The sequence below is a fragment of the Myodes glareolus genome, chromosome 6, assembly GCF_982192425.1.
Source record: "Myodes glareolus chromosome 6, mMyoGla1.1, whole genome shotgun sequence".
Taxonomy (NCBI): Eukaryota; Metazoa; Chordata; class Mammalia; order Rodentia; family Cricetidae; genus Myodes; species Myodes glareolus.
Window position 1 is genome coordinate 69,577,719 of NC_142031.1, and position 23,980 is coordinate 69,601,698.

At 42.8% G+C, this 23,980-nt stretch overlaps 1 protein-coding gene across 1 annotated transcript in view; it reads left to right on the forward strand.

Annotated features, from left to right (window-relative positions):
- Nucleotides 1-11,059, forward strand: part of Herc3 (HECT and RLD domain containing E3 ubiquitin protein ligase 3) — a 101,748-nt gene extending 90,689 nt beyond the window's left edge. Inside the window, exons 23-25 of the mRNA XM_048439637.3 lie at nt 7,038-7,221; nt 7,390-7,492; nt 9,349-11,059. Coding sequence (XP_048295594.2) covers nt 7,038-7,221; nt 7,390-7,492; nt 9,349-9,557 — 496 coding nt within the window. The 3' untranslated portion in view covers nt 9,558-11,059. The remainder of the gene's footprint in view (nt 1-7,037; nt 7,222-7,389; nt 7,493-9,348) is intronic.
- Nucleotides 11,060-23,980: the final 12,921 nt, after the last annotated feature.

Here is a 23,980-nt window from a genome sequence, read left to right on the forward strand (position 1 = left end):
GGGCATGTAGATGTCTTTCGTAGGTGTGTCTCTCATGTGAGTTTCTAGGCTGCCTATTTAGAGGAAGTTTGTCTTGTCATTGTCCAAGTTTGACTGACTTCAGGTCAGGTATGAGGAGCTGGTTTTGATGCTTGGTGTTGTTTATGGATTTGCTGAATGGGAGTGATTCCAAGTCAGTGAGAAGCAAGAAATCATGCTACTGATGGAGGAAGGTCATCTGTCTATGTGTTACTTTCATTGGTTAATAAAGAGACTGCCTTGGCCTTTTTGATAGGACAACAGCTTAGATAGGCGGAGTAGACAGAACAGAATTGTGGGAGAAAGAAAGCAGAGGCAGGCAGATGCTATAGCTCTCCTCTCCAAGATGAACGCAGGTTAAGATCCTTCCTGGTAAGTCACCACCTCGAGGTGCTACACAGATTACTAGAAATGGGTTAATTAAGTTGTGAGAGTGTGCCGGTAAGAGGCAAGATATAATGGGCCAGGCAGTGTTTAAAAGAATACAGTTTCCATGTAATTATTTTGGGTAAAGCTCGAGGGTAAGCTAGCCGGGATCCGGGCGGGAACGCAGCCCGCTCCTTCCTTTCTACATGGTACAGGCTAGAAACACACTTCAGTGGTTAGCAGCACTGGCAGCTCTTTCAGAAGCCGCGGGGCTTGATTTCCAGCACCTGAATTGTGGCTAACTGCCTTCTATAACATGAGTTCCAAGGGGGTTTGATGCCTTCTTCTTTTGTTTATGGGGTCCAGGTATGCAAGTATTCAGACATACAAGGAAGCAAAATACACATACACATAAAATAATATTTTTTTTAAAGAAGGAATGGTGTAGAGAAGCTTTAAGTTGAGAAAACATTTGAAAAGGAGAAGGAAGAAAGGAAGGAAGGAAATGGCACTAATAGCTGGATCTGCTTAGGTTGGTTTTTAGTCATTGCTACCCAAGCTATGCCCCTTACTGCGGTGATGCTCTTTGTGGGCAACTCTTGGACATCACCAGTCTACGTCTTTGTACAAACTAACACAAGGCCTAGGAATTTGGAACTGTGTGAGTGGGGCTGACAAGAATCAGCTGGTGTACAGGGTTTGCATACAGGATCAAACTTTGGGGGGTTGGAAATGGTATAGGCAAGAAAACCCAGACTAGATAGAAGCAGAGAGTTTAAGACCTGGTGTAGCTCTGAGGACTCGGAAGGGTACAGGTGATCTAGGATCCAGGGAACTCTTCAGACTGGGCCAGGACACAGGATGAGCACTCTGGGTGTCTTAGGGTTTTTATTGCTGTGAAGAGACACCGTGAGCACTGCAACTCTTATAAAGAAAGGAGTGGTTCGCTCACAGTTTCAGAAGTTCAGTCCATTATCATCATGGTGGGGAGCATGACGGCATGCATGCAGACGTGGTGCTGGAGCCGAGAGTCCTATGTCTTGCAGGCAGCATCTGAGACACTTGACGGTTTCCTTAGCATAGGAAACCTCAACAGTGAAAGTGGTGCAGCAGCACACTCAACTGGAGGCTGTAGAGAGCTCTACCCTACAGGGGAACCTTGTAAGATGGACACTGGTGTCGGTCGGTCCATAAGAGACCGAATAAAGAAACTAATAGGGCATCTCAAGGACTTAGAAAAGCAAGGATGCACCAAGCCTAAAATCAGAATGAAAGATAACAAAGAGAAGAGCCGAAAGAAACTTGAAAACAAATATAGGTGATCTCAGGGGAGTAAGGATTGCTTTCTTTGTAAAGGAAGAAAAGACCACATCCAGTTATTAAGGTGAGAAGAGTGGCTTAATGGGAATAGAACATAGCACAGCTAGATTTGAGCCTGTCTGTTCTTGTGATCCATCCTATTGCTGTTACATGTTGATACAGGTGGCGTTTGCATAAAAATTCTCATCTTGGAGGAAGCTCACGAGGTCAAATGTAGTTTTGTGAACTACCATATAACAGTAGTTAATAAGTAGACAGCTTCTATCTTCATGATGATACAGTGCTAAGATTGTTACATTTTAAAAATAAAAACACACAAAAAAACAAGGAGTAATACAACAGCTGTATTTATATTTACGATCCTTAGTAATCATGTTTTTATTATTGTATGTTTTAATTAGTGAATTTCTTGAGAACATTTTCAGGCTTGTGTATGATGAATTCTGATGATATTTAGTACCCCATCACTTTCTCCACCCACTAAGTTGGGCTTTTTCTGCTCCCGTGTCTTTTTTTTTTTTTTTTGTCTTTTTAAAATCTAGATTACATTACCCAGATCGGAAAAAACATGCAGTGCATGCCTTCCTGAGTTTGACATTTTTATTTAACATGATTTCAGACTCCATCCGTCTTCCTGCAGATGATATAATTTAGCCTTTATGACTGAATAATAGAGTATATATGTATCACTTTATTATCTATCTGCTGATGAACACTGTGGTGGTTCGTGTCAACTGGGTGCCTAGATGGGAGGTAGGCCAAACCTCTGGGCACACCTGTGATTGATTCTCTAGACTAAGGTTCGTCTCTGATACTGTCCTGTGGGATTGTCTTGACTACCCTAATTGATGTGGAAAGACCCACAGTAATTGAAGGAGGACCAACCCTTGGGTGGTGGATCCTGACCTGTATAAAATGGAAAGGGCAGAGTGAGCTCTAGCTTGCATTAGTTGATGGCTTTCTGCTCTTGACTGCAGTTATAATGTGCCCACTTCTCTCACGTTCCTGCTGCCTTGGTTTCCATGCCATAATGCATGTGGAATTGTGAACCAAACAAGCCCTTTCACCCATAAGTTGCTTTTGTCAGGGAATTTTATCACAGCCAAAAGAAAGAAAAGTAATTATAGGCAAAGGCTGAGTCCATAACTGGGTTTTTTTGGGTAGTACCCAGAAAAAGTCAATATGGCAATGCAAGCCTTTCTTTGACAATTTCATTTCCGTTGGATTTATTTTTCAATATATCTGTTATTGGTATATAGAAAAGTCTCTGACTTTTGTACATTAATTTTGTATATTGCTACTTTGATGAAAGTATTTATCAGATCTGAGCTTTGTAGCGGAGTCTATGACATTTTAAGGATAGCATCACATTGTCTGAAAATAGAGATACTTTGTCCTTTCCTATTATAGTCCTTTTATTTCTTTTGCTCTGGCTATGATTTCAAACTATATTGAATAAAGGTGGGGAGTGTAGACACCCTTGTTTCATGCCTGATTATATAGCATAAATGCTTTCACTTTTACCCCATTCCACATAAAGTTGGCTATAGTTCTGTTATACACACAAACTCAACGGAATCTTTTCTGCTGTTTCCAGTTGTCATTTCATTGATTTCTGTTTTAATTTTTGCTTTTCTTTTTTCATCTGCTAATTTTGGATTTGTTTTGTTCCAAAATGTTAGGTTATTTGTTTGAGATCTCTGAAGTTATTTGTTTTGTTTTGTGTTTGTTTGTTTGTTTGTTTTTGTTAGGTTTGGTTTATTTTTTTGAGGCAGGGGTTCTCTGTGTAATAGCTCTGGCTGTCCTGGAATTCACTATGTAGACCAAGCTGGCCTCGAACTCAGAGATCCACCTGCCTCTGCCTCCCTGAGTGCTGGGTTTAAAGGCGTGTGACAACACTGCCCAGCGAAATCTCTGAAGTTTAATGTAGGCACTCATGGCTCTAAAGTTCCTTATTAGAACTAGTTTTGCTGTGTCCCTAAGGTTGTGGTAAGTTGTATTTTGGTTTTCCTTTGAATCTATTAATTTATTAATTTTCTCTCTGATTTATATAACACATTGATCATTCAAAGTGTATTGTTCAGTCTCCATGCACTAGCTTAATTACTATAGTTTTTCTTACTGTTGATTTCTGAATTTCTTCTATTATCTGATGAGATAAAGAAAAAATTCTGATTTCTTTTGTATTTGTTGATTTGCTTTGTGGCCTATTCTGTTTTAGAAAAAGTTCTTTGGGCTGCTAAGAAGAATGTTTATTCCCCAGCTGTTGGATGGAGTGTTCTTTGGGTGCTCATGTTCAGTTCACTTGTTCTGTGGTACGGTTTAACTCTGGTGTTTCTTGGCTCATGTTTCTGGTTTGGATGACCTATGCATTGGTGAGAATGAGTACCACATTCATCCACTCTCATTTTATCTGAACCTCTGGGTCCCATTGCATTCAGTACTGTTTGTTTTTTGTTTAGCACACATGGACTTTTAATTGTTATCTCTTGGTGAAGGAATGTTCTCTTTATTGATATAGAGTTAACTTATTTATCCCTTCTGACTAATTTTCACAGGTATGATGGGCTTGATGTAAGTATATCTGTTTCTACTTGCTTTCAGATTTTTCACCTGGGGTATTATTTTCCATCCTTTAACATCCAGTCTGTTTATGCCGATAAGAAAATAGGTTAATTTTTTTATCTATGTTATCTTTTAATTGACAAGTTAAGACCATTCGCACTCATGATTAATGTTGCAAAGTGTGTAATAACATCTCCTTTCTTCATTTTAGAGGTTTACTGGTTTACTGATGTAATAATGTTGAATTCTTTGCTGAACTCTTAAACCTGTGGGTACCGTTCCTCCGGGTTGTGTGAAGTGTTCCTTTAAGTGTCTTCTGCAATGCTAGCCTTAGTGGTTTCCAGAAAAGCTCTTAATCCTCCTTCTAGTACAAAGGATCACCTTGCTTGAGACAGTAATAGTAGGCAGTTACTTCATTCCAGGGATTCAATAGTTGGTTCATTTTTTCCCTGGTCTTAGAGTCCTTATCTGAGGGTGTTGTTTTGATAAGTTTGTCTTCACAAGTTGTTGAGATTTCTTCTTCAGCTTTCAGTATTCTTTTTCTGTCCTTCACTAATGACAGTTATGCCATAATAGAGCATAAAGAGCCCCTTGTCTGCTTTGTGTTTGGAAATACTTATGGTACTTGGATTTCTATTTCTATTTCCCTAGATTTGGAGAACTGTATGGGGGAAAATGATTTAATAATTCATTCTGTATTTCAGCTCCTTCTACTGCATCATAGATTTGTAGTTTTTAATCTCTTAATTGTGCCCCAGAGGTCTTTACATAGTGTAGCAATGATTGCTCTCTGAAATAGTGTGTTGTCTATCCTGATCTCTGTTCTGCCTGCTATAGTATATTGATGATGCTATCCATTGAGGTTTTTGTTTAATTTAGTGATAAATTTAAATTATCTATTTATTCCCGTTTATTCTTACATTCATTTTCATCCTCATATTCTCAACGCCCTCCTCTCTCTTTCCCCTCTCTTCTCTTTTCTTTTGTTTTTCCCCACCACAGATTCTGTATTTCTGTACTGAATATTCCCTCTCAAGTTGTTGAACTTCTAATCTAGGTCTTAAATTGATATGTTTTCTTCACTCATCTGTTTATTTGAGTGGTCTTCGAAGGCACTGATTATTTTAAAATCAAAACAAAGCAGAAACCTAGACTTTTGAATTATTTGGCACTTTGGCCATCTCAGAATCTTCAGATTTGCATACAATCACTAACCTTTGGACAAATTGTGCTGCTTTGCTTCTTTGACCTCTGCATGTTTCCGGGTACAGGTTATGAGCGTGCTGGGATGGTACCTTTTCCGGTTTTATGATAGGGTCTCCTGTCGGCCAGCTTTCTTTTGAGGGCTCTGCCACCAGTACCACCCAGAGAGAGTAAAACAAAATGCTGTAAGAATATTAGCAATATAAATTATATAGACAAATGCAATCAAACCAACTAACGTCAACAGCTATACTAATAGGAACTGTAGGAAAAATGATGTCTAGTAAACTGCAAAGTTGAAAAAGTCGTGAAGGCTAAAGTAGTAACATTGAAGAATAAGATAAGGAAGGGAGGAAGGGAGAAGAGGAAGAAGCAAGGGTAAGTAAAAGAGAAGGAAAGGAAATAAAAACCAAGGAAGAAGAAATAACAAAAGATAAACTGATTACAATGCAATGAAACTATAAAGGACTAGCTAACAAGTCATTGTAATAAGTCGTTTAATAAGAAATGAAAAACAAGAGCATGTAAAGAATGCAGTTTAGCATGATATGAAAATATAGTTTTAAAAAATAAAATAGTGATGCTTCTTGCCAGTTCCCCATGTGCAGTTGAATATTGTATGCTACTGAGGGCCAAGTTAGCCAAGAGTCAGTCACTTTAGAGAGCTCTACCAGACCCCCACAGTAGTCCAGGCAGGTTCTCACTTGACCCTGAGGCTTTCAACGTTGGGCCTCCAGGAGTTGAAGACATCCAAGCCCAGAAGTGGCCCCCAGATCTGCGGGAATGGTGGAAGCAAACAGAGCTCTGAGTTCTGCTCTAGCGCTAGCCTGGCTCTGCCTGTCCATCTCAGCTCTTCCCTGTCTAGCAGTACACAGGGAGGAGAGTGAGCGTTCTGCAAAGCTAGGTTCTGACTCGGGTTGTGGCCACAGAGCCCTGTCTCCACAGTGATCCTCAAGCAAAAGGACCCTCGCTGCAGTTCTCAAAATAAACAGAATCTCAGGAATGCTCAGTGCAGACCAAGCATCCTCGTGTGATGTAAACCCCACCAGCACGTGTGCAAATTGCTCTCTTTGTCCGTAGAACAGGGTTATGAATGGAAAGCAAGAGCTCAGGCACTTGCAGCCCTCTGACCCAGGCAAGTTGTTCATTCCGACTTGTGAAGGCAATGAGCCACTGTTCCTCCATAGCGGTAGAGCCCACTCGGAATTGTTCCTGACCCCCTGTCAAGGTGATGTCTAGCTGTGGCACTGAGGTGTTGAGAGGGATGGAGTGAGTTTCCCCTCCTGCCACATGAGAGAAGTCCCTGGTAACCTAACTTGACACTGGATTTAGGGCTTGTGAGAAGTGGATGTTTCTTCTGAAGCCAGGCCTGCTGGTTTCTTACCACCAGGGTCCTCTGGCTTACCCCAAATGCAGCTCCAACCAGGCCCTTCACCCTCCAGAGCTGGGCTGCCGCTTCTCAACTTTTCTCTGCTTCCGTTTCTCTCTGCCTTTTATCGAAAGGCTTGAGTCCGTGAGACTCTGTCAAATCTATGGTGTATCTTGTTTCTCTGGTCTTCCTGCAGGCAAGAATTTGTGGATGCTTACGTGAATTATGTCTTTCAAATTTCGGTTCATGAGTGGTACACAGCCTTTTCCAGTGGCTTCCTAAAGGTGTGTGGGGGCAAAGTCCTGGAGCTCTTCCAGCCTGCGGAACTGAGGGCCATGGTGGTGGGAAACAGCAACTACAACTGGGAAGAACTGGAAGAGGTAAGCTCTGGAGTGCTGGGGACCCGATCCCTTCAGATGTGCCGCCCCTGAGCATTTGCTGGGGTCTCCTGCCCCCCGGTGGTTTCTTTCTCGAATGCAAGTGGTATCCAGTGTGGACTGTAATGTCCTGATTCTGTTAAGACACATGTTTTTTTCTCTTTTGGACAGACGGCCGTCTACAAGGGTGATTATTCACGCACGCATCCCACCGTGAAACTCTTCTGGGAGACCTTCCATGAGTTCTCATTAGAGAAGAAGAAGAAGTTTCTCTGTAAGTATTCCTCACATCAGTGGGTTGTCCATGTTGTAGTGTGACATCATGTAGGATGGCCGATTTCACAGGTAAAGATTAACTTCTAAATAACTAGGTACTCAAGAAAATATATATATTTGCAGTATATTAATTAATGTACTTTAGGCTGTTAGTACACATATGTGAATCAAGAAGATAAAAAAGTCATTTCACTCATCTTCACTGTTTCTAAAAATAATAGTCACTGTATGTAGAAGCACTGATTCATGTGGATAGCACTAGCTACTTAGGAGGCTGAGACAGGGGAGTCACTTGAGCCCAAGACTTTAAGATCAGTCTAAGCAACATGGTGATAGTCTGTCTCGCCAAATCTAGAAAGATTAATCTGGAAAGATTCCAGATAAAGCTCAGAAGGTCTGATTTATAAGAGCGGTGTTGTGATTTGAATAGCTTAACATACAGTTGAGGCAATGTCCAGGCAAGGGGTTCGCAGATCTGTAATCCTGTCACAGAGCAGTTCTGGGGTACGTTCGTCGTCTCCAAAAGAAACGCCATACCTGCCAGGGTCCTTCTTCATGCCTTCCCCTCACCCACCCCGTCTTGAGTTTGTCTGTTCTAGACGTTTCTTAGAAATAGAATCATTCCCTAAGTAGTCCTTGGTACTGCATGACATTTGAATAGGACAGTAGCTTTAGAGAGGGAAGTGAAGTTAGCTTCCATGATCAAATCAGCCCTTTAGAAATGCTTGGCTCTCCCTGTCTGCGTCTCTGTAATCAGGCCCATAAATCGGCCAGTGAATACAATAACAATTTTTAGCTGCATGAAACAGAAAAGGGGTTTAACAAACAACTTCCTGGCTTTTTAAGAACAAGTAGATATTAATATTAATGTAGGACTTAGCTTCAGATTCTGCTGCTCACATTGAGCAAAGATGAGAAAAAAACTGGTATCTCTCACAAGAACTCCAGCTCATGTCCATCAGCTGTTGAGAAGCGGTATCCTGCATTTGATGAAGGTGAAAGGCTGTTCCTTTCAGGGGATGCCTTCTTTCAGGTCCCAAGGGCTTCTTTAGAAAAAGGCCTTCCTAGTTAGAGAACATTCGATTTAAGGCATTTGTTGTCTCTTCATTGCTGTTGTGTTATTAATTCTGCAGGTTTGACAAGATTGGACAGATGTTTAACTACCTTTGGCAATGACAGGTTATTTGAAATGGCGGATAAGGGCTGCCAGATAGTACAGTGGCAGAGTCCTTGCCTACCACCTGGGTTCAAACTGCAACACCATCACAAAAAGAAAAAAAAAAAAGGAAAGAAATGGAATGAATTCACTGTGCTAATTTCTGGCAAGTCCACAGTGAAAGAAAAAAAAAAAAACAGGAACAACAACCAAAAGCGCTCTGCAGGAGAAGACAGCTGTGCCTGTCTACTTTGTGAATGAGAATTTAATTATTTCTGCCAAGTAACCGTGCATCACAAGAGTGAACTGTGATGCGGCCTAAAGAGTGTGTGGGCCAGGTCTTCTGGTTTATGTAATGGGGAAATGGAGTAGATCCCTAAAGGGAAACAGCAGCCAGACGGCTCTGTTCTCAGAGGTAGAGATCTTGATGGCACAGAGACATGAGTTCTTTGCTGATTTCTTATACAGGAAGGCTTTTTTTCTAAGACAGTTTTTCTCTGCTTTGCTTTTGTGAAGGCTCATCTATGAGGACATGAGTCCTATAGAGGCCCTAGAGCATGTCTGGGCATCCAGTATTCTGGTGCTGACGTGTTGTTACATAATGTTGTAGTTCCCACGGAAGCCACAGGGTGTCATGCCTTCCTCTGTGGCCTGGAAGAGGGTTTGCATAGTCATTGATGCCATTTTCTTCTCTTCAGTGTTCTTGACAGGCAGCGACCGGATTCCCATCTATGGCATGGCCAGCCTGCAGATTGTCATCCAGTCCACGGCCACTGGGGAGGAGTACTTACCTGTGGCCCACACCTGCTACAACCTTCTTGACCTCCCTAAATATAGCAGCAAAGAGATTATGAAGGCTCGACTGACCCAGGCCCTCGACAATTATGAAGGCTTTAGTTTGGCCTGAGGCTCCCCAGCTTACCCAAGACATCCTTCCCTTCCTCAGTGGCCACATTGCAGCTGATACAAAATATCATGGGGAGTGATTTCTATTTTTTTATTGTCTTAAGTGGATTGAGACTTTTGAATCCTAAATCCCAGTCAATGTGTTTCTTGGGTTCAGTAGTAAACAGTCTTTTTGAAAAATCAGTGGTTGGGGGATCGACCAAAAAATTGGCTTTAGTATGGAAGGTGGATTGGATTTTGTTTTGTCTTGTTTTGAACTAAGGTTCCCATTGTTCCTTATCTGTGAATGTGTTGTGAGCTGCTGGATTAAATGGCAGTAGATTTTTAAGCTTTTGTCTCCCAGATGTGTCTCAGTCCTGATGTTTCTTCTCTGTGCTCCCCTGCTCTTTTCCAAGCTTCTCTCTCTGCAGAGATGACTGATTGGCATATCCCTTCTTGCCTGTCATGCAGAGCATTGCCGTTCTCTGCAACTTTGAAAACGCATGGCTTGTTGCAGCCCGCTCCAACCCACAGATGGAATGGGCTTTTTCAGAACTCCCAAATTCCAAAAAGCTGAGTCTGGGTTCATTGCTTGTCATAGCTTTTGAGACTTTATGGGAGCCTTTATGAACACACCCTGCTTAAAGAAAACAGGTCATGAAGGAGTAACAGCCTTCTGTGACTGTCCACTGCCTAGGCCTCCCGAAAGACACATACACCTCTGGTTGCAGGTGTGCTGTGTGTGTATTGTTAACCATGACATGTGGATAGATAGTGAATTAGTAAACCCCTTTACCTTGCTTTGGAAGCAAGTTTCGTTTTCTTGTCTACATATTGCCCTAGAATGGTGTAATTAATAAACGTCTGTCCCTTTCTTTATCACTTTTTATCTATTGCTTTCTCTTTCTTACCTTTTCTTTCCTATGTTCTCCAACCCATGCTTTCCTTGCTCTCTTATTCCTGTCTTTGCTACTTGAATCAGTTCCCCTCTTCCTTGTGCTAGTGGATGCATGCTGTCTTTTTTATTTTAAATTTTGTAAGTTTTTTTTTAACCTCTGTCTCTAACTGTTAAAATATAAAGATATTCTTTATGATAGAGTCTTTGTTTATCACATACAAAATGTCCATTTACAGTGGGATTTCAGCAAGGGGATTATGTTCAGTCAAATACATGTGTCTCAAAAATGAAATGTTTAACTACTCATCATTGGATAAGAAAATTCTAATGATCAAAGAACTCATGTAACCCTAATTTATGATATGTAGTAGCTAGAGAAAAGACCTATTTATATAAAATGAAGTACATATAGATTGTGATGCAGCATCAAGTCTTGATGGAAGGAATGTAGATTTTTGCTTTTTCTTTTTGTTTCTAAAAGTTACTCCAATTGCTAAATTGGTAGTTTTTCAGTCCTTATAAATACAACATTTAAAAAAAGATACACAATTATATGAAATGTTTATTTTCTATGTGTGTGCATATAGTTCATTATTACCCAATAAATTTGGTGTTTTAACTTAAAACAGTTTTGTGTTGTACTTGTGGGGATATACAGTGAGCTTTCCATGGTAGCTTTAGGGTCTTCCAGTTGAAAGGAGGTCTACAAGTGGATAGGAAAGTGGTGGGGAAGAATGGGGATGGGGAAGATTGTTAATGGTCAAAAAGCTTTTCCCAGAGAGGGAAAGGCGTTGGCAAATGCTCTGGCATGGGAGAATACTTAGGGAAGAGCTTGGGAGAGTTTGTGTGGTGCACCAGAGAAAAGAGAATAATGACAAATAAAACTGAGAGGGAAGGGGGACTTCCAGGCCCAGAGTTGGTGGGCAACTTTTGTTGAGTGGCTCCATAGGATGTGTTCAAGAATCCAGAGCTGGGGTGACAAGATGAGAACTTAGAAAGGTGAGCTGTGGACTGTGGGATTTACAACAATTAGGATGGGGATGGCAAAAGCAGCTCATAGCATTGAGGGAGGTGGCAGTTTGATGGAAAAGGGCATTTGAATAACAGAGAAGGGGAGAGGAGACCTGAAGTGAGTCAGACTTGGTCACCTCATGCTAATGAGCATTAGCATCACCCCCTCCCCCACGCCAATCTGTACGTGGAGCCCAGCAGGAAACTATTTTAAATAAAATTACCTTAAGTATGATGTATTGTTTTGAGAGAGCTAAATAGGTGGCTGACTGGGTAAAGGTCCTGGCCACCATGTCTGATTCAGTTCCATGACCCATCAATGGAAGGAAAGAACAAACCCCAAAAAGTTGTCCTTTGACCTCTACTTGTGCAACATGGCTTCTGCATGCCTGTACACACACACACACACACACACACACACACACACACATATAATAAAAAATGAATTACAAGAAGTAAGGAGAACAGTAGCTTTTTAATGCTAAGATTCATTCAATAAACATTTAGTAACTCACATAGTCCTAAGTTTAAAGAAAATTATTTCCTTGTACATTAAGTCTAGGATATAGTCAAGTTGTTTCAATATTTATTGCAAAATTTATTTCTTCAGTATTTTTTGTTTTTAATTTTCTAGTTTTAGATCATTTCATTCATGCAAGTAACATCTTTTTTTAAAATAAACAATTATGTCACAAACTCTAATACTTTTGGACTTCAGTGTTCAGATTTTCCCATTTCCAAAGCTGATAAAAGTAGACTGAGATTGTTATCCCTGTAAACAATAACTACAAGCTCACAGATGGAACTGGCTAAAAACATGCTTTCTTATTAATTGCTCATAAGCGAAGAAACTGAAGATGATATTTGAGGACAAAATTGTCTTTTGAAACCTTTTGGAGATTAACTTTTATTTTAATCATTTTGTCTTCAAAAAAATAAACCATGGGAAAATCTGTATCCAGGGACCATGCACAACACATGGTAGCTCTCCAGTAGAGGTCACCCTCTCGGAGCACCTCAGGAGGCAAGGAAATCTTCAGTTCTCACACCGACTCTTCAGAGACCTCTCAGGACACAGCTCAGCTAACTTTTGCTTCAAATATTTCATCCTCAAGTCATTTGAGTCTTTTCTGTTTGTTTTTGCTTTAGAAATATGGTTATTAATTCCTTGAGAATTTCACGCAATACATTTTGATCATAATTCTTCCCAGCTCTACCCCTCTTTCCTACCCACTTAGCTTTCCATTTCCTTTGTTGTAAAGCCATGGAGTGCAGCGTGTATTGCTCAGATACTCTTGGGTGTACCTGCCCTGTGCAGTGATCATCCACTCAAGGAAAGTTGGCTCCTCCTATCAAAGCAGCTCCCAAATGTCAATGGTGCCTCAGCCATGGGTGGGGATGTTGTCCAGCTCCCTACTCTGTACTGATCATACGTAGCTTGAGTTTGGGCACAGGCCTTGTACATGCTGTCTCAATCCCAATTAGTTTATGAGTACATCTGCCATATTATGTCTGGAAAACATGGTTTAATTGTTATCACCTTACACCTCTGGCTCTCTTACACTCTGTCTTCCAGGATAATCCCTGAGCCTTAAGAGGAGGGATATAGTACAGACATGTCATTTAGGGCTGAAGAGTCAGAAATCTTTTTTTCTGCACATTCACTAGTTGTGGGTCCCTATGTAAATTGCCACCTACTGCAAGAAGAGGGTTTTCTGATGAGGGCTAAGGGATGCACTAATCAACGAGCATAGCCCTGATCATTAGGAGTTGTGCTGGGTAGTGGGTTCTACCTTAGGCCCTATAGCCTAGCCAGCCACAGATTCTTGGCCCCATCAGCATTGCCATATATGGGTTGCATCTCATGGAGTGAGCCTATTGGCCAATTAGAAGTTGGTTACTTCCGTAACATTCATGGTATTGATGCGCCAGTAGTCAGTTCTTGCCAGAACAGTCATTATAGCTCTCGGGGTCCATAGCTGGGTAAGAATGATTATTTTTCTTTCCTTTCACTACTTTTCAGCACTATGAAAGCTAGCCAGTAGGGACAAAAGCTTCATGTTAGTACAGCTTGATTTATCCATGTTCTATGACTCAAATGATAATTTAGCAGTAGATTCTTTTTGCCAACAAATTCTGGAGGGTAGCCCAGAGACTTAGCCTGTTATGTTTGAGGGGATCAAAGGGATTCTTCTGTCTAACAACTCAAGAAGAGGTAGCCCATTCATGGTTCTGGTTTTTTATTTGTGGTATCGAGTTGAGCATTGTCTCCTGTTATAGGGTAACTCCATTTACTATCTCTCCCCATGGCCTACTACTAATGTCCTAACCTCTAGGTGTATTCCAAATGAAGTACACATAGTTAAAGGTTTAAAGCTAACATTCACATATGTCATGTTTGTTTTTCTATGTTCAGGATACCTCAGGAGGACTGCCTCTGGCTCCATCCATTTACCTCCAATTTTTATTATTTATCTTAAAAACTGACTAATACTACACTGTATAAATTATAACACATGCTCATTATTGGCTCATCAGTTGGTGGATATCTAGGCTGTTTCCATATCTTGCCATTGTGAATAAAGCATAGTTAATGTGAACGAGCAAGTATCTTTCTAATAAGATGTATAGTCTTTGGGGTATATCCCAAAGGGTAGTTTGCTGGATTAAGTGGTAGATTGATACTCTCATTCATTCTCTCCCTTTCCCCCCACCCCCCATCTCTCTCTCACCTTCTCTCCCTCCCTCCCTTCCTCTGAAACACCATATTGATTTCCATAGGAACTGTTCCAGTTTGCACTCCTACCAGAACCATGAATTAGTGTTCCTTTTTCCCCACATCCACACCAGAATTTGTTTTTTTTTTTAAATTTTTTTTAACTTAGTAGTTCTAGCTAGGGTATGAGGAAATCTCAAAGTAGTTTATATTTTCATTTCCATAAGGGATAAGGATATTAAATATTTAGAAATTATTTCTTAGTCATTTCTATTTTAAAAATCGAGAGCCCCATGTTTAGTTTTATGCTTTATTTTTGAATTCCATTATTTTCTTGATGTTTTGTATGTTTTAGTTCTTTATGGTTCCTAGACCCAGTCCTCTGTCTGTAGGAGATATATATAGCTAGGAAGGATTTTTCCCATGCTGTGATATGCGCCTTTACTTCAATGATGGTGTTCTTTGCTGGCCAGATGCTGTAGCTTCATGAGGTCGTAAATGTTAGTTGTTGGCCTTGTGCTGGTACTCTCTGTTCCTATCCAGAAAATCCTTCCCCCGTACCAACGAGTTTAACTATGTCCCATTTCTCCTCTGTCTGATTTGGGGTATCAGGTCTTTTGTTGAGGATCTTGATGCATTTGGAGTTGAGTTTTGTGCAGGCTGTTAGGTAACAGTCTGCTTTGATTTTCCCACCTACAGCTATGTAGTTTGACCAGAACAATTCAAAAAGGCCGTGTTTTTTCCAGTGTTAGTTTTGGCTTCTTGTGTCTGTACCTCTAATTCTCATCCGTTGATCTATGTGTCAATAGTGACAATAGTAGAGGACAGCTTAAATCAGGGTTGAATTAAATATACTGTATTTTTGTAAGAAACTTAAAGGTACATACCAATTTAAAACATGAGACTTATTGCCTTGTAGTCTGGAATGAGATACAATGAACAGACAATTATAACATTTAACAGCAAACATAGGTGCATCTAAGTCACATGTATGTACACACACACACACACACACACACACACACACACCGTGAATAGGAATTGGATGAAGAGGATGCACTTGGTGGGCCCTACCAAAGGCATGCCACTGTGCAAAACACACAGGTAACAGAGTCAATACCAGGAAACCAGGCAGAGAATACCTCAGTAAAGATGGCAGAACTTGGTCACCTGACCTGGCTCTCAATTATAATGGTGGTGAAGTCACCTGACCTCAGTTAAGATGGTGGTAAGGTCACCCAACCTCAGTCAAAATGGCAGCAGTCACATGTTGCATGGAAGCGAGACCTAGAGGTGTGATCCTCCCTGTTGCCCACCCACCATTCCACAAGCTGTGGTGGGGAGCAAAGGCTGGAATTGAAAACAGCCGCCTTGTGGATCTGACCAATTTTGTCGGCAGGGGTAGAGGTGGCAGGGACAGTTTGAGGAAAAGTAGAGCCAGCTGGACACTGGCAGAGTATAGTTTGAGGATTTATACCACAGCTGAAAATGTGAAAACCCATGAAAAACACACCACAGGGCCTACAAAAGAGTGTCCTCTCTCTACAGGTGAGGTGTTAAAACCTGACCGGCTCTGGTCCGGGTGACTTGGAAGCCAGAAAGGTTTAAACGCTGGTCAGGGTGGTCTCTTATGGCAGGGAACACTTCCAAGTGGCCAAAAAGAAAAAAGAAAGAAAGAAAGAAAGAAAGAAAGAAAGAAAGAAAGAAAGAAAGAAAGAAAGAAAGAAAGCGAAGGAAAGAAAGAAAGAAAGAAAGAAAGAAAGGAAGGAAGGAAGAGAGAGAGAAAGAGCAAAAGAGAGAAAGAGAGAAACGAAGAGAAAGGAGAAAGGAAAATCTGAGGGCCCCTGGGTCCCTGAATCGAATGCACTGCACACCATGTGCAGTGCTAGCGTGGGAGGACCAACCCCGGGTTGTCTGGTCACATTTTTAGCTATGGAAAGCAGTGAAGGGCTCAACTGTAGCCATGAAGGCTGTGGTTAGGAGCTGGAAGGGGAAAACTCACCACCAAAGGTGTAGAGGTCAGCATTCAGGCAGATGGAACATGTGGTTGTTGTGGAAAAAAAATACCCAGTTTCAGATCCTGACCCCAGGAGAGGGGTGGGAGAGCCTCCGGAGTCTCAGACAGCAATGTAATGGTTTAAGTAAAATGCTGCGGTTCCCCAAGGGGCGCAGAGGCAGAAACGCTGCAGGTCCCCGAGTGGCTGCAGCAGGCAGCGGGTCCTGAGACCATGGTGCAGGTCTCCAAGTGGTGGCAGGCAGCGGGCAGCGAGTCTTGAGACCACAGCAGGCCATGAAGGTGTCTGGGTCCCAGGCAGGGATCTGCATGGCAGGTGAGAGACAGAGACAGATAGGTATACCATGCAGAGTGAGGTTGGATATTTAGTGGGTTATGGAAGGTAAGGGAAAGGGGAGAAGGAGAAAGAGCATAGAGAGGAAGGTGGGGGGAGGAGAGGGAGAGAGGGAGGGAGGGAGGGAGGAAGGAAGGAAGAGAGAAAGGAAGGGGAGAGAAGAGGGGAGGAGCTACAGCAGCAACTACCTCTTTGGAAGAGAGACAGAAATTAAGAGCTTGGACTGCACCATGACCAAAAGCAACTTGGGCACACAGTTTCATAGAGTAGTTCATCATCAAAAGCAGTGAGGGTAAGAACTCATGGAGGACAGGAACCTGGAGGCTGGAGCTGATGCAGAGACCATGCGGAAGGAGGGATGCTGCTCACTGACTTGCTCCACATGACTTGCTCAACCTGCTTTCTTATAGCGTCCAGGACCACCAGCCCAGGGATGGCACCTCCCACAATAGACCGAGCCCTCCTGCATCAATCGCTAATTAAGAAAACATCTTCCAGCGAGAACTTATGGAGACATTTTCTCAATTGAGGCTCCATGTCCTCTCTGATGACTCTAACTTGTGTCGAGTAGACATAAACTAATCAGCATATATGTTTATAATTATACTATCCTTTCGGGTTTTTTAGTTTTAATGACTATAAAGTATCTTTCTTTGTTGCCTATGATTAGTTTTTATTTGAAGTCTATTCAGATATTAGAATAGTCTGTTCTTTCATCCTTTCCCTTCAGGTGGTATCTATCACATCATTGGCTGTGAGGTACGTTTCTTGGAGACAGTGTAAAGATGGATCCTGTTTTCTGATCCCATCTGTGTCTGTGTCTCTTTATTAAGGAGTTTACATAATTAATATTGAATTACTGTTGACCAGTGGGTTTTTATTTCCTTCATTTTGTTGTTTGTGACAGGGAAAGGGATAAAGGAGCAGATCCTGTTAATCCCAACGGTGAGCATAAGACCACTACCGTAATTTGAGCCAGATTGGAAGCAAGCTTGATTGTTTTATTGGGGTGCACCAAAAAGAGTTGGCCAGGACTGCCTCCTCAATCAGGCTAAAGAGAGAAGCCCCAAATCCATCTCTTGCGCCCTGCCTCCCCCACCCCCCTTTTTGAGATAGGGTTTCTTTGTGTAGCTTTGGCTGTTCTGGAACTCACACTGTAGATCAGGCTAGCCTTGAACTCACAAAGATCCACCTGCTTCTGCCTTCTGAGTGCTGGGATTAAAGGCTGCACCTGGCTACTGGGTCCCCTTTAAGGAGTAGTTTTACAGAAGAGAGATAATGGGGCAATAAGAAAATACAAAAATTCTTTTAAAAACATCACATGGTCACTATGTGATTAGGGAGGAGCCAGAGAAGGTCAGGGAGGGTCAGGGCCTTCTCTAAAACAAATCAAGGTCATGGGTTGTGGGAGGCCAGGTTCTAGAAAGCAGGGAGCAACTCAACTCTCATAGTAAATAGAAACTTATTTTTAAAAATGCCATATAATGGCTCCTGCCTTCAAAATGGAGTCAGACATTTTCAGTAGGAAGTGGCACAGAACACAACCATTGTGCCTTTCTAGTCCAGGTTCTTGGAAAAAAGAAATTACTAAGCCCTGCAAGAGAGGAGTCCTGGGAAGGACATACAGATGTTGGTCTCTGACTTTTAAGTTCCTGCTTTGGGGCTGCCAGGGGGATGCGGGTGGACCCCTTGTACCTCCTGGTTAAGCGTGGATGCCGGTATCAGGACCCCTTGTTCCTGCTTGCTAAAGGTGGATGCTGGGAGCACATATCCAGCCTTCCCTCAAGCCCCTGCAGCACAGCTTGTGCTGGCAGAAGTACCACTGCCTGTGATGTGGGCACAGGCCTAGCCTCCCCCACAAACTGGCCCATGCTGGCTTTCTTACCTGTACTTTGTCTCCTTCCAGAATAAGGGAATGTGAACTCTTTAGTTACTATAGCACCAGTAAAGTTATCTAAGATGTCAGCTTCGTTTCTTTTCTTTTTCTTTTTTTTCTACCAGGGTGACTTGGCAGAGAGCATGATCACATGCTCTTGAGATCTTTTGAAAGCTGATTTTCCTCAGTCTAATCCCATGCGAGTTAGGCACAATTTATGATAATTATGGATTCAGTTCCCACTGGTGTTGAACTTCCTGAACCAAGAATTAAAATATACCCCTCAGATGGAGCCAGACACTAATAACCAGGCTGGTCTTTCATGGCCCCCTTTTCTTCAGATTAGGAGGAAAAGATAGCAAAAGCATATTGTAAACAAACCCATTCCCTCTTGGGTCCTCCGGGCCTGTGTTCTCCAGGATGAAAGCCAACAGTAAGGGCCAAGTAGGTTCTGACTCTGTGTCCTGCAGGGCTGGCTGGACACAGCCAAAGCTTCTTGTTGAAAACAGGTCTCTTGACCTTTTGTCCCCGAACATTCAAAATTGAAGGACTCTCAAGTTCAAGCGCTGTCAGAGTAGACACCTGGGGCTTCTAAATTTCTGAGGTAATGGTGGTCGTGGGAAGGGACAGACTGTGGAATAATTTGAATTTGAAATCTGCCTTGGTGCTGGCCTTAACCAGGCCTGATCTTCAGCTGGTTCTTCTTCACATGATGAAAGAGTGGGAATCCCCAAGTACTTTCCCCTACTCAGTCACGGCCACAGGCTGTGGAACTTAGCAGCTTGGCAAAATTACAGCAACTCCCTTTCCCTAGGGTACATTTAGTTTTTAGTTTAAAAATACACCCCTAGATAAACTTCAGGGCATCTAAGTCACCCAGAGATCAATTCAAAGGTTATTCTTTGCCTTCACTCCATAGGACTCGGGAATGTGTTTCCACACTGATCTCAGTGGCCATCTCAGTTCATCCTTCTGATGTGTCTGAACAGATCTGGACCTCCCAAAATGTTTTAGAGAGAAGTATATTTAGAAGGTTTTTTTCCTGCCTCGTGAGGGAATTTAGCAAGCACTAATCCTTCTGAGAAAGCAGCCAGGGTGTTTGAGACTAGTGATAGTCTCCAACAGAATAGGTTAACTGTTTCCATAAAATCTCGCTCATTTTTACATCCTGAAGTTGACCTCTGACCTATACACACATACACATATACACACACATGTACAACTACACACAGAGACAGCACACATGCACATACAGCGCATGTACATGTATACACATACATATGTGTACAACACGCATGCACATGCATGTACAATGCTCACACACTCATACACATGGGCATGCACATGCAGACACACATGAACACATCCTGTACATACATTCTTGCACACAGTGCTCACTTATCGCATTAGTACTGACTGACCTGTACTTAAAGTGTTGGAGTCATTGTGTTTCTGACAAACACAAACATGCAATGACAGGGTGATGGGGATGGGATGGAGTATGGTCTTTGGAAGTACAATGCCTGTTCTGGAAGACTTCAGAATGTGTTTCTGTGCAGCAAAAATACTCCTTATTTCTATGCTGACATGGCATCGAGCCTACAACAGCCTGTAAAGCAAGTAGTACTACCATCATTTGCACTTTTTCATATGAAGAAACAGTCTCTGGGGGGATAAACGCTTGGCCCACATCATCAAGAGCCTGCATGGTGCTGACTCTGGGTGTTGAACCAGTGGGCCCTGGCTTGTAACGTAGGAGGCTGGGTTAGCTGTGGACCTGCTCATTTCTGTAGATCCACAGCATGCCGCCTGCACGCTCCTTAAGGTTGAAGTAGCAGTGTAGCAGCAGGCAGAAGCGTGCTAGTATACAGAGCTCCTCCTGAGACCCTGACTTCTGAGGCCCTTTCTGTGCTGCAGCCCTCCCCCCAAAGCCCTCCCCGAGGTGGCGTCCCTGTCTCCCAGCCACATGTTTGTTCAGGTGTGAGAAGCATTCTCTTGGCTGCCGCTGCTCTCCCTGCCCTCACCATGCCTAATAATACGTAGTGATCGTCAATGCAGTTAAAGAGAAATGTCAGGGTCTCAAAATGTCTTGCCAAGTCGTACTCAGAGCTGCAAGCCCAGAAGGATGATCGAAGGATCGGTGCACATCTTTGAATGACTTTTGAGAAATTAAATCCAAACATGGTAAAGAGCCTGCATTTCAGAATTCACAGCAACGTATGATTTAAACACACATGGGCCCCACGGGGAGTCGGAGTAGTCCAAGGGATTTGCTTCTCACCATGTTTCGTGCCATGCTGCCCTCGTGATAAACCTTGTTGCTGGAGAAGAAAGTGAGAACCAAGCTGTCAGCACCTCCAGGTTCTGCCAAATCCCTCCCCCGCCCCTTCCACATGCCAGCACTCTGAAATGCACTTGGGAATTGTGACTTGGCTTAGTGGGTATTCGATTCTACTAAGCTCAGCCACAGCGAGCTGACTTAGCTTAGAGATTACACTGGTAAATTTTGTCTTACAAGATGCTGAATCTATTCCAGAGAGGCAATGGTGAAGCCTCTGAGTTCTTTCATCCCTTCCCCAGTGTGCCCTCCCACCACGTGTAGGTCTCATTGCAACATTCTGTTCAGGCTGCCAGCTCTACACCCTCCTACAGGACAGGTAGCAAAAGTACTGCATGGATGGGGCAGAGGACAGGGGGCACATAGGAATGCATCCAGCACTTGACCAAGATGTAGACCTGTGAGAATTTGAGCTCATTTATCTGTCTACTCCCTCAAAAGCAGCAGCATCACCTCCACAGACACGGTGCTTGCTCTGTAAGTTGGGGAGGGTCTGAGTTTGGATCTCCATCTCCCACATAAACAGCTGGGAATGGCCATGCATTGCTGGAACCCCACCACCGAGAAGTGGAGACAGGCAGATCCCAAAATTTCCCAGACCAATTGAGTTTGCAGTTCATCTAGAGAAGTGGTTCTCAACCTTCCTAATGTCACAACCCTTTTATATAATTCCTTCTGTTGTGGTGACCTTCCAAACATAAAATTATTTTTTGTTGCTACTTCATAACTGCTATCTTGTTATTGTTATGAATTGTAGTGTAAATATCTATGTTTTCTGGTGGTCTTGGGCGATCCCGGTGAAAGGGTCAGGTTCTTTACTCTGCCCCCAAAAGGGGTCACGACCTGTAGGCTGAGAACCACTGATCTAGAGACCCTGTGTGAAGACAATAAGGCGGAGAATGCTAGGAAGCTTCCAATGTCCTGTCCTGCTCTGGCCTCTGTTCGTGTGAGCACAACATCCTTCATCATTACACTTACATGTGTGTATCACATAAAACACATGCATACACACACAAGGCAACATCCAAATACTGAAGGAAGCAGGGTCAGTTCTTCCAAATCGATTACTTTGGACTCATTGTCAGAAAAACTAAAGGACTCCAGGTGGGCTTCCGTTCGGGAAGGGTGGAATGAAATCTCATCTCTGTGTCCTGAAGTCACTCACACCGCAGCTGCAGGGCATGGTACTACCTCATCTTCAGTCACTTGGAGTACATACAATATGAGCAGTTTGAAGGTCACAGGTATGCCTTCTACCCCTGGAGTATAGTGACTCCTCAGCCAGAGGGGCATGGAGTCTTGTGCCAACGCTTGAGGCTGCTCTTCAGGGAGCAGGTGCTGTGTGGCACCTGGCCTGACAGGTGACCCTGGAGGCGAGCTGCTCACTTCACACAGCTGCGGTGTCTTCTCTCCAAACCTTTCCTGTCCTTGTTTACTTTCAGGATAGTAAATGCCTAAAATACATACCTAAGGTGGCCTCGTAGACTTTGGAAATGTACTTAACTAAAGAGACCCCCTCCTTGAGGCCTTTGCTTCTGCACCCCTTCACCTCTGTTATGAATAACTTAGAGGCAGCTGGTAGGAAGTACAACCTGCTTTTCTAGTTTCTCCGCTGACTACCACATGCGTGCACAGTTTGTTTCACCTTGCAGTGCCCTCCGTCTCTGGAGATAGAACAAACCCTAATCCTCATAAGGCTTTCCATGGGCTCAAGTGAGCCAAGAAGGGAAAGGTCACACCCATCTGCAGCTCAGTCACATGACCCTGGCAACACTTCAGAGCCTCTGTCGTTAAAAAGTTGATTTTTTTGTTACAAGACGCAGTCGTAAAAACTGTACATAATGGTTTGCTTTCAGTTTTTTCAAGGACTTTGATAATTTAAATATTTTCTGCTTATATTTCATATATATATTGCTCTAGGCCCCAAAAGTGGTAACATTTTACCCCTTTCTGGTTACATTTATGCTTTCAAATGGAGAATGAGATTTGTCAACAAACTGATTCCTCGGGCCATGCACTTAACCATGGCTGGCACCAGTCTGGGACAAATGAGGTCTTTTAGAAGCATGAACCTTCAAAATAATACGAAATTGTAAATGTGCATAGATTCTGCCCCTTCACATATACATCTACGCGCACCTGCCGTTCTGGCCTTGGTCTGTATCCATACGTACGTGCGCTGTGGTTGTGGGACCTGGCCGGTGACATGCGCAGTGCTGGGTATGTCCTTCTTACTCTTGCTTGGAACATGTCACAGTGTATGCAGTGTAAATATAGCAGGTTGAAAACATGTTGACTTGCTTTTGAGAAAATGGTCTTTTTAGTACATTTTAGGGTCAATTGGACAAAGTTACATTATGAAGGAAATTAAAATATGTTCTAGAGTCTGCTAAACATGCATGCACTTTAGAGAGAATGTGCCTTCGACCTTGAGGATCCAATTTTGTTCCTCCCTGCTGCTTTATCGAGTGAACAGAGAAGTTCCCATGTGCGCACCAATCTCAGCGGAGTCCACTTTGCCACACGGGGGGAAGGGAACTGAGGATGCGAAGGAGTGTTGGGAAAAACATCCGTGGAAGTCAAACAAACCTTAGGCTGCAATTAGCTTTCCACAGAGTAGTCTGTGGGACACATACGGTCAGCAGTAGAAAAACACCATCTTACTCAAGTTTAAATCTCTTTCGAAATTTGTGGCGGCCGCTGCACCCTGTTTTCTCGACTGAAAACCAGGAAGGTCCCAGACAGACTAAAGGGTAGTGTGGCCCCAGGACCTTTTGGAAATAGGCACAAACTGGCTGAATTAGTCCTGGTCTAGACAGACTGGGTGAGGAGAGCAGACTCAGCCTACAAGCGGCTTCTGTATAAGTGTTGCATCAGAAAGAGACAAGGTGAAAATAGCTCTCTGCAGCAAATAGCCGCGACCTGTCGATAGCGGCTCTGTAGCGAATAATGAGCCTTTGAATCGAACTAAGGGCGAGAAGACTAGTGTTCACAGTGAAGCCTGGTAATAAAAGACCCTAGCTTTTAAATTGGAAATCTGACTTGGTCTTTCGTGGAGAGCACCAAACTCATGCAAATAACCCCTACAAAAATTTTTAGAGCTTCAAAGCAGGCCTTTATCTGACACCACCGTGTCTTAAAAAGTGAAGACTAACTGATGAGAAGGTGAAATGCTGTAATGACAGCATACTTAATTATAAAAGCCTGGTTCAATGTTTACTCCAGACTGAACACAGTAAAAGCATGTATTTACCAACA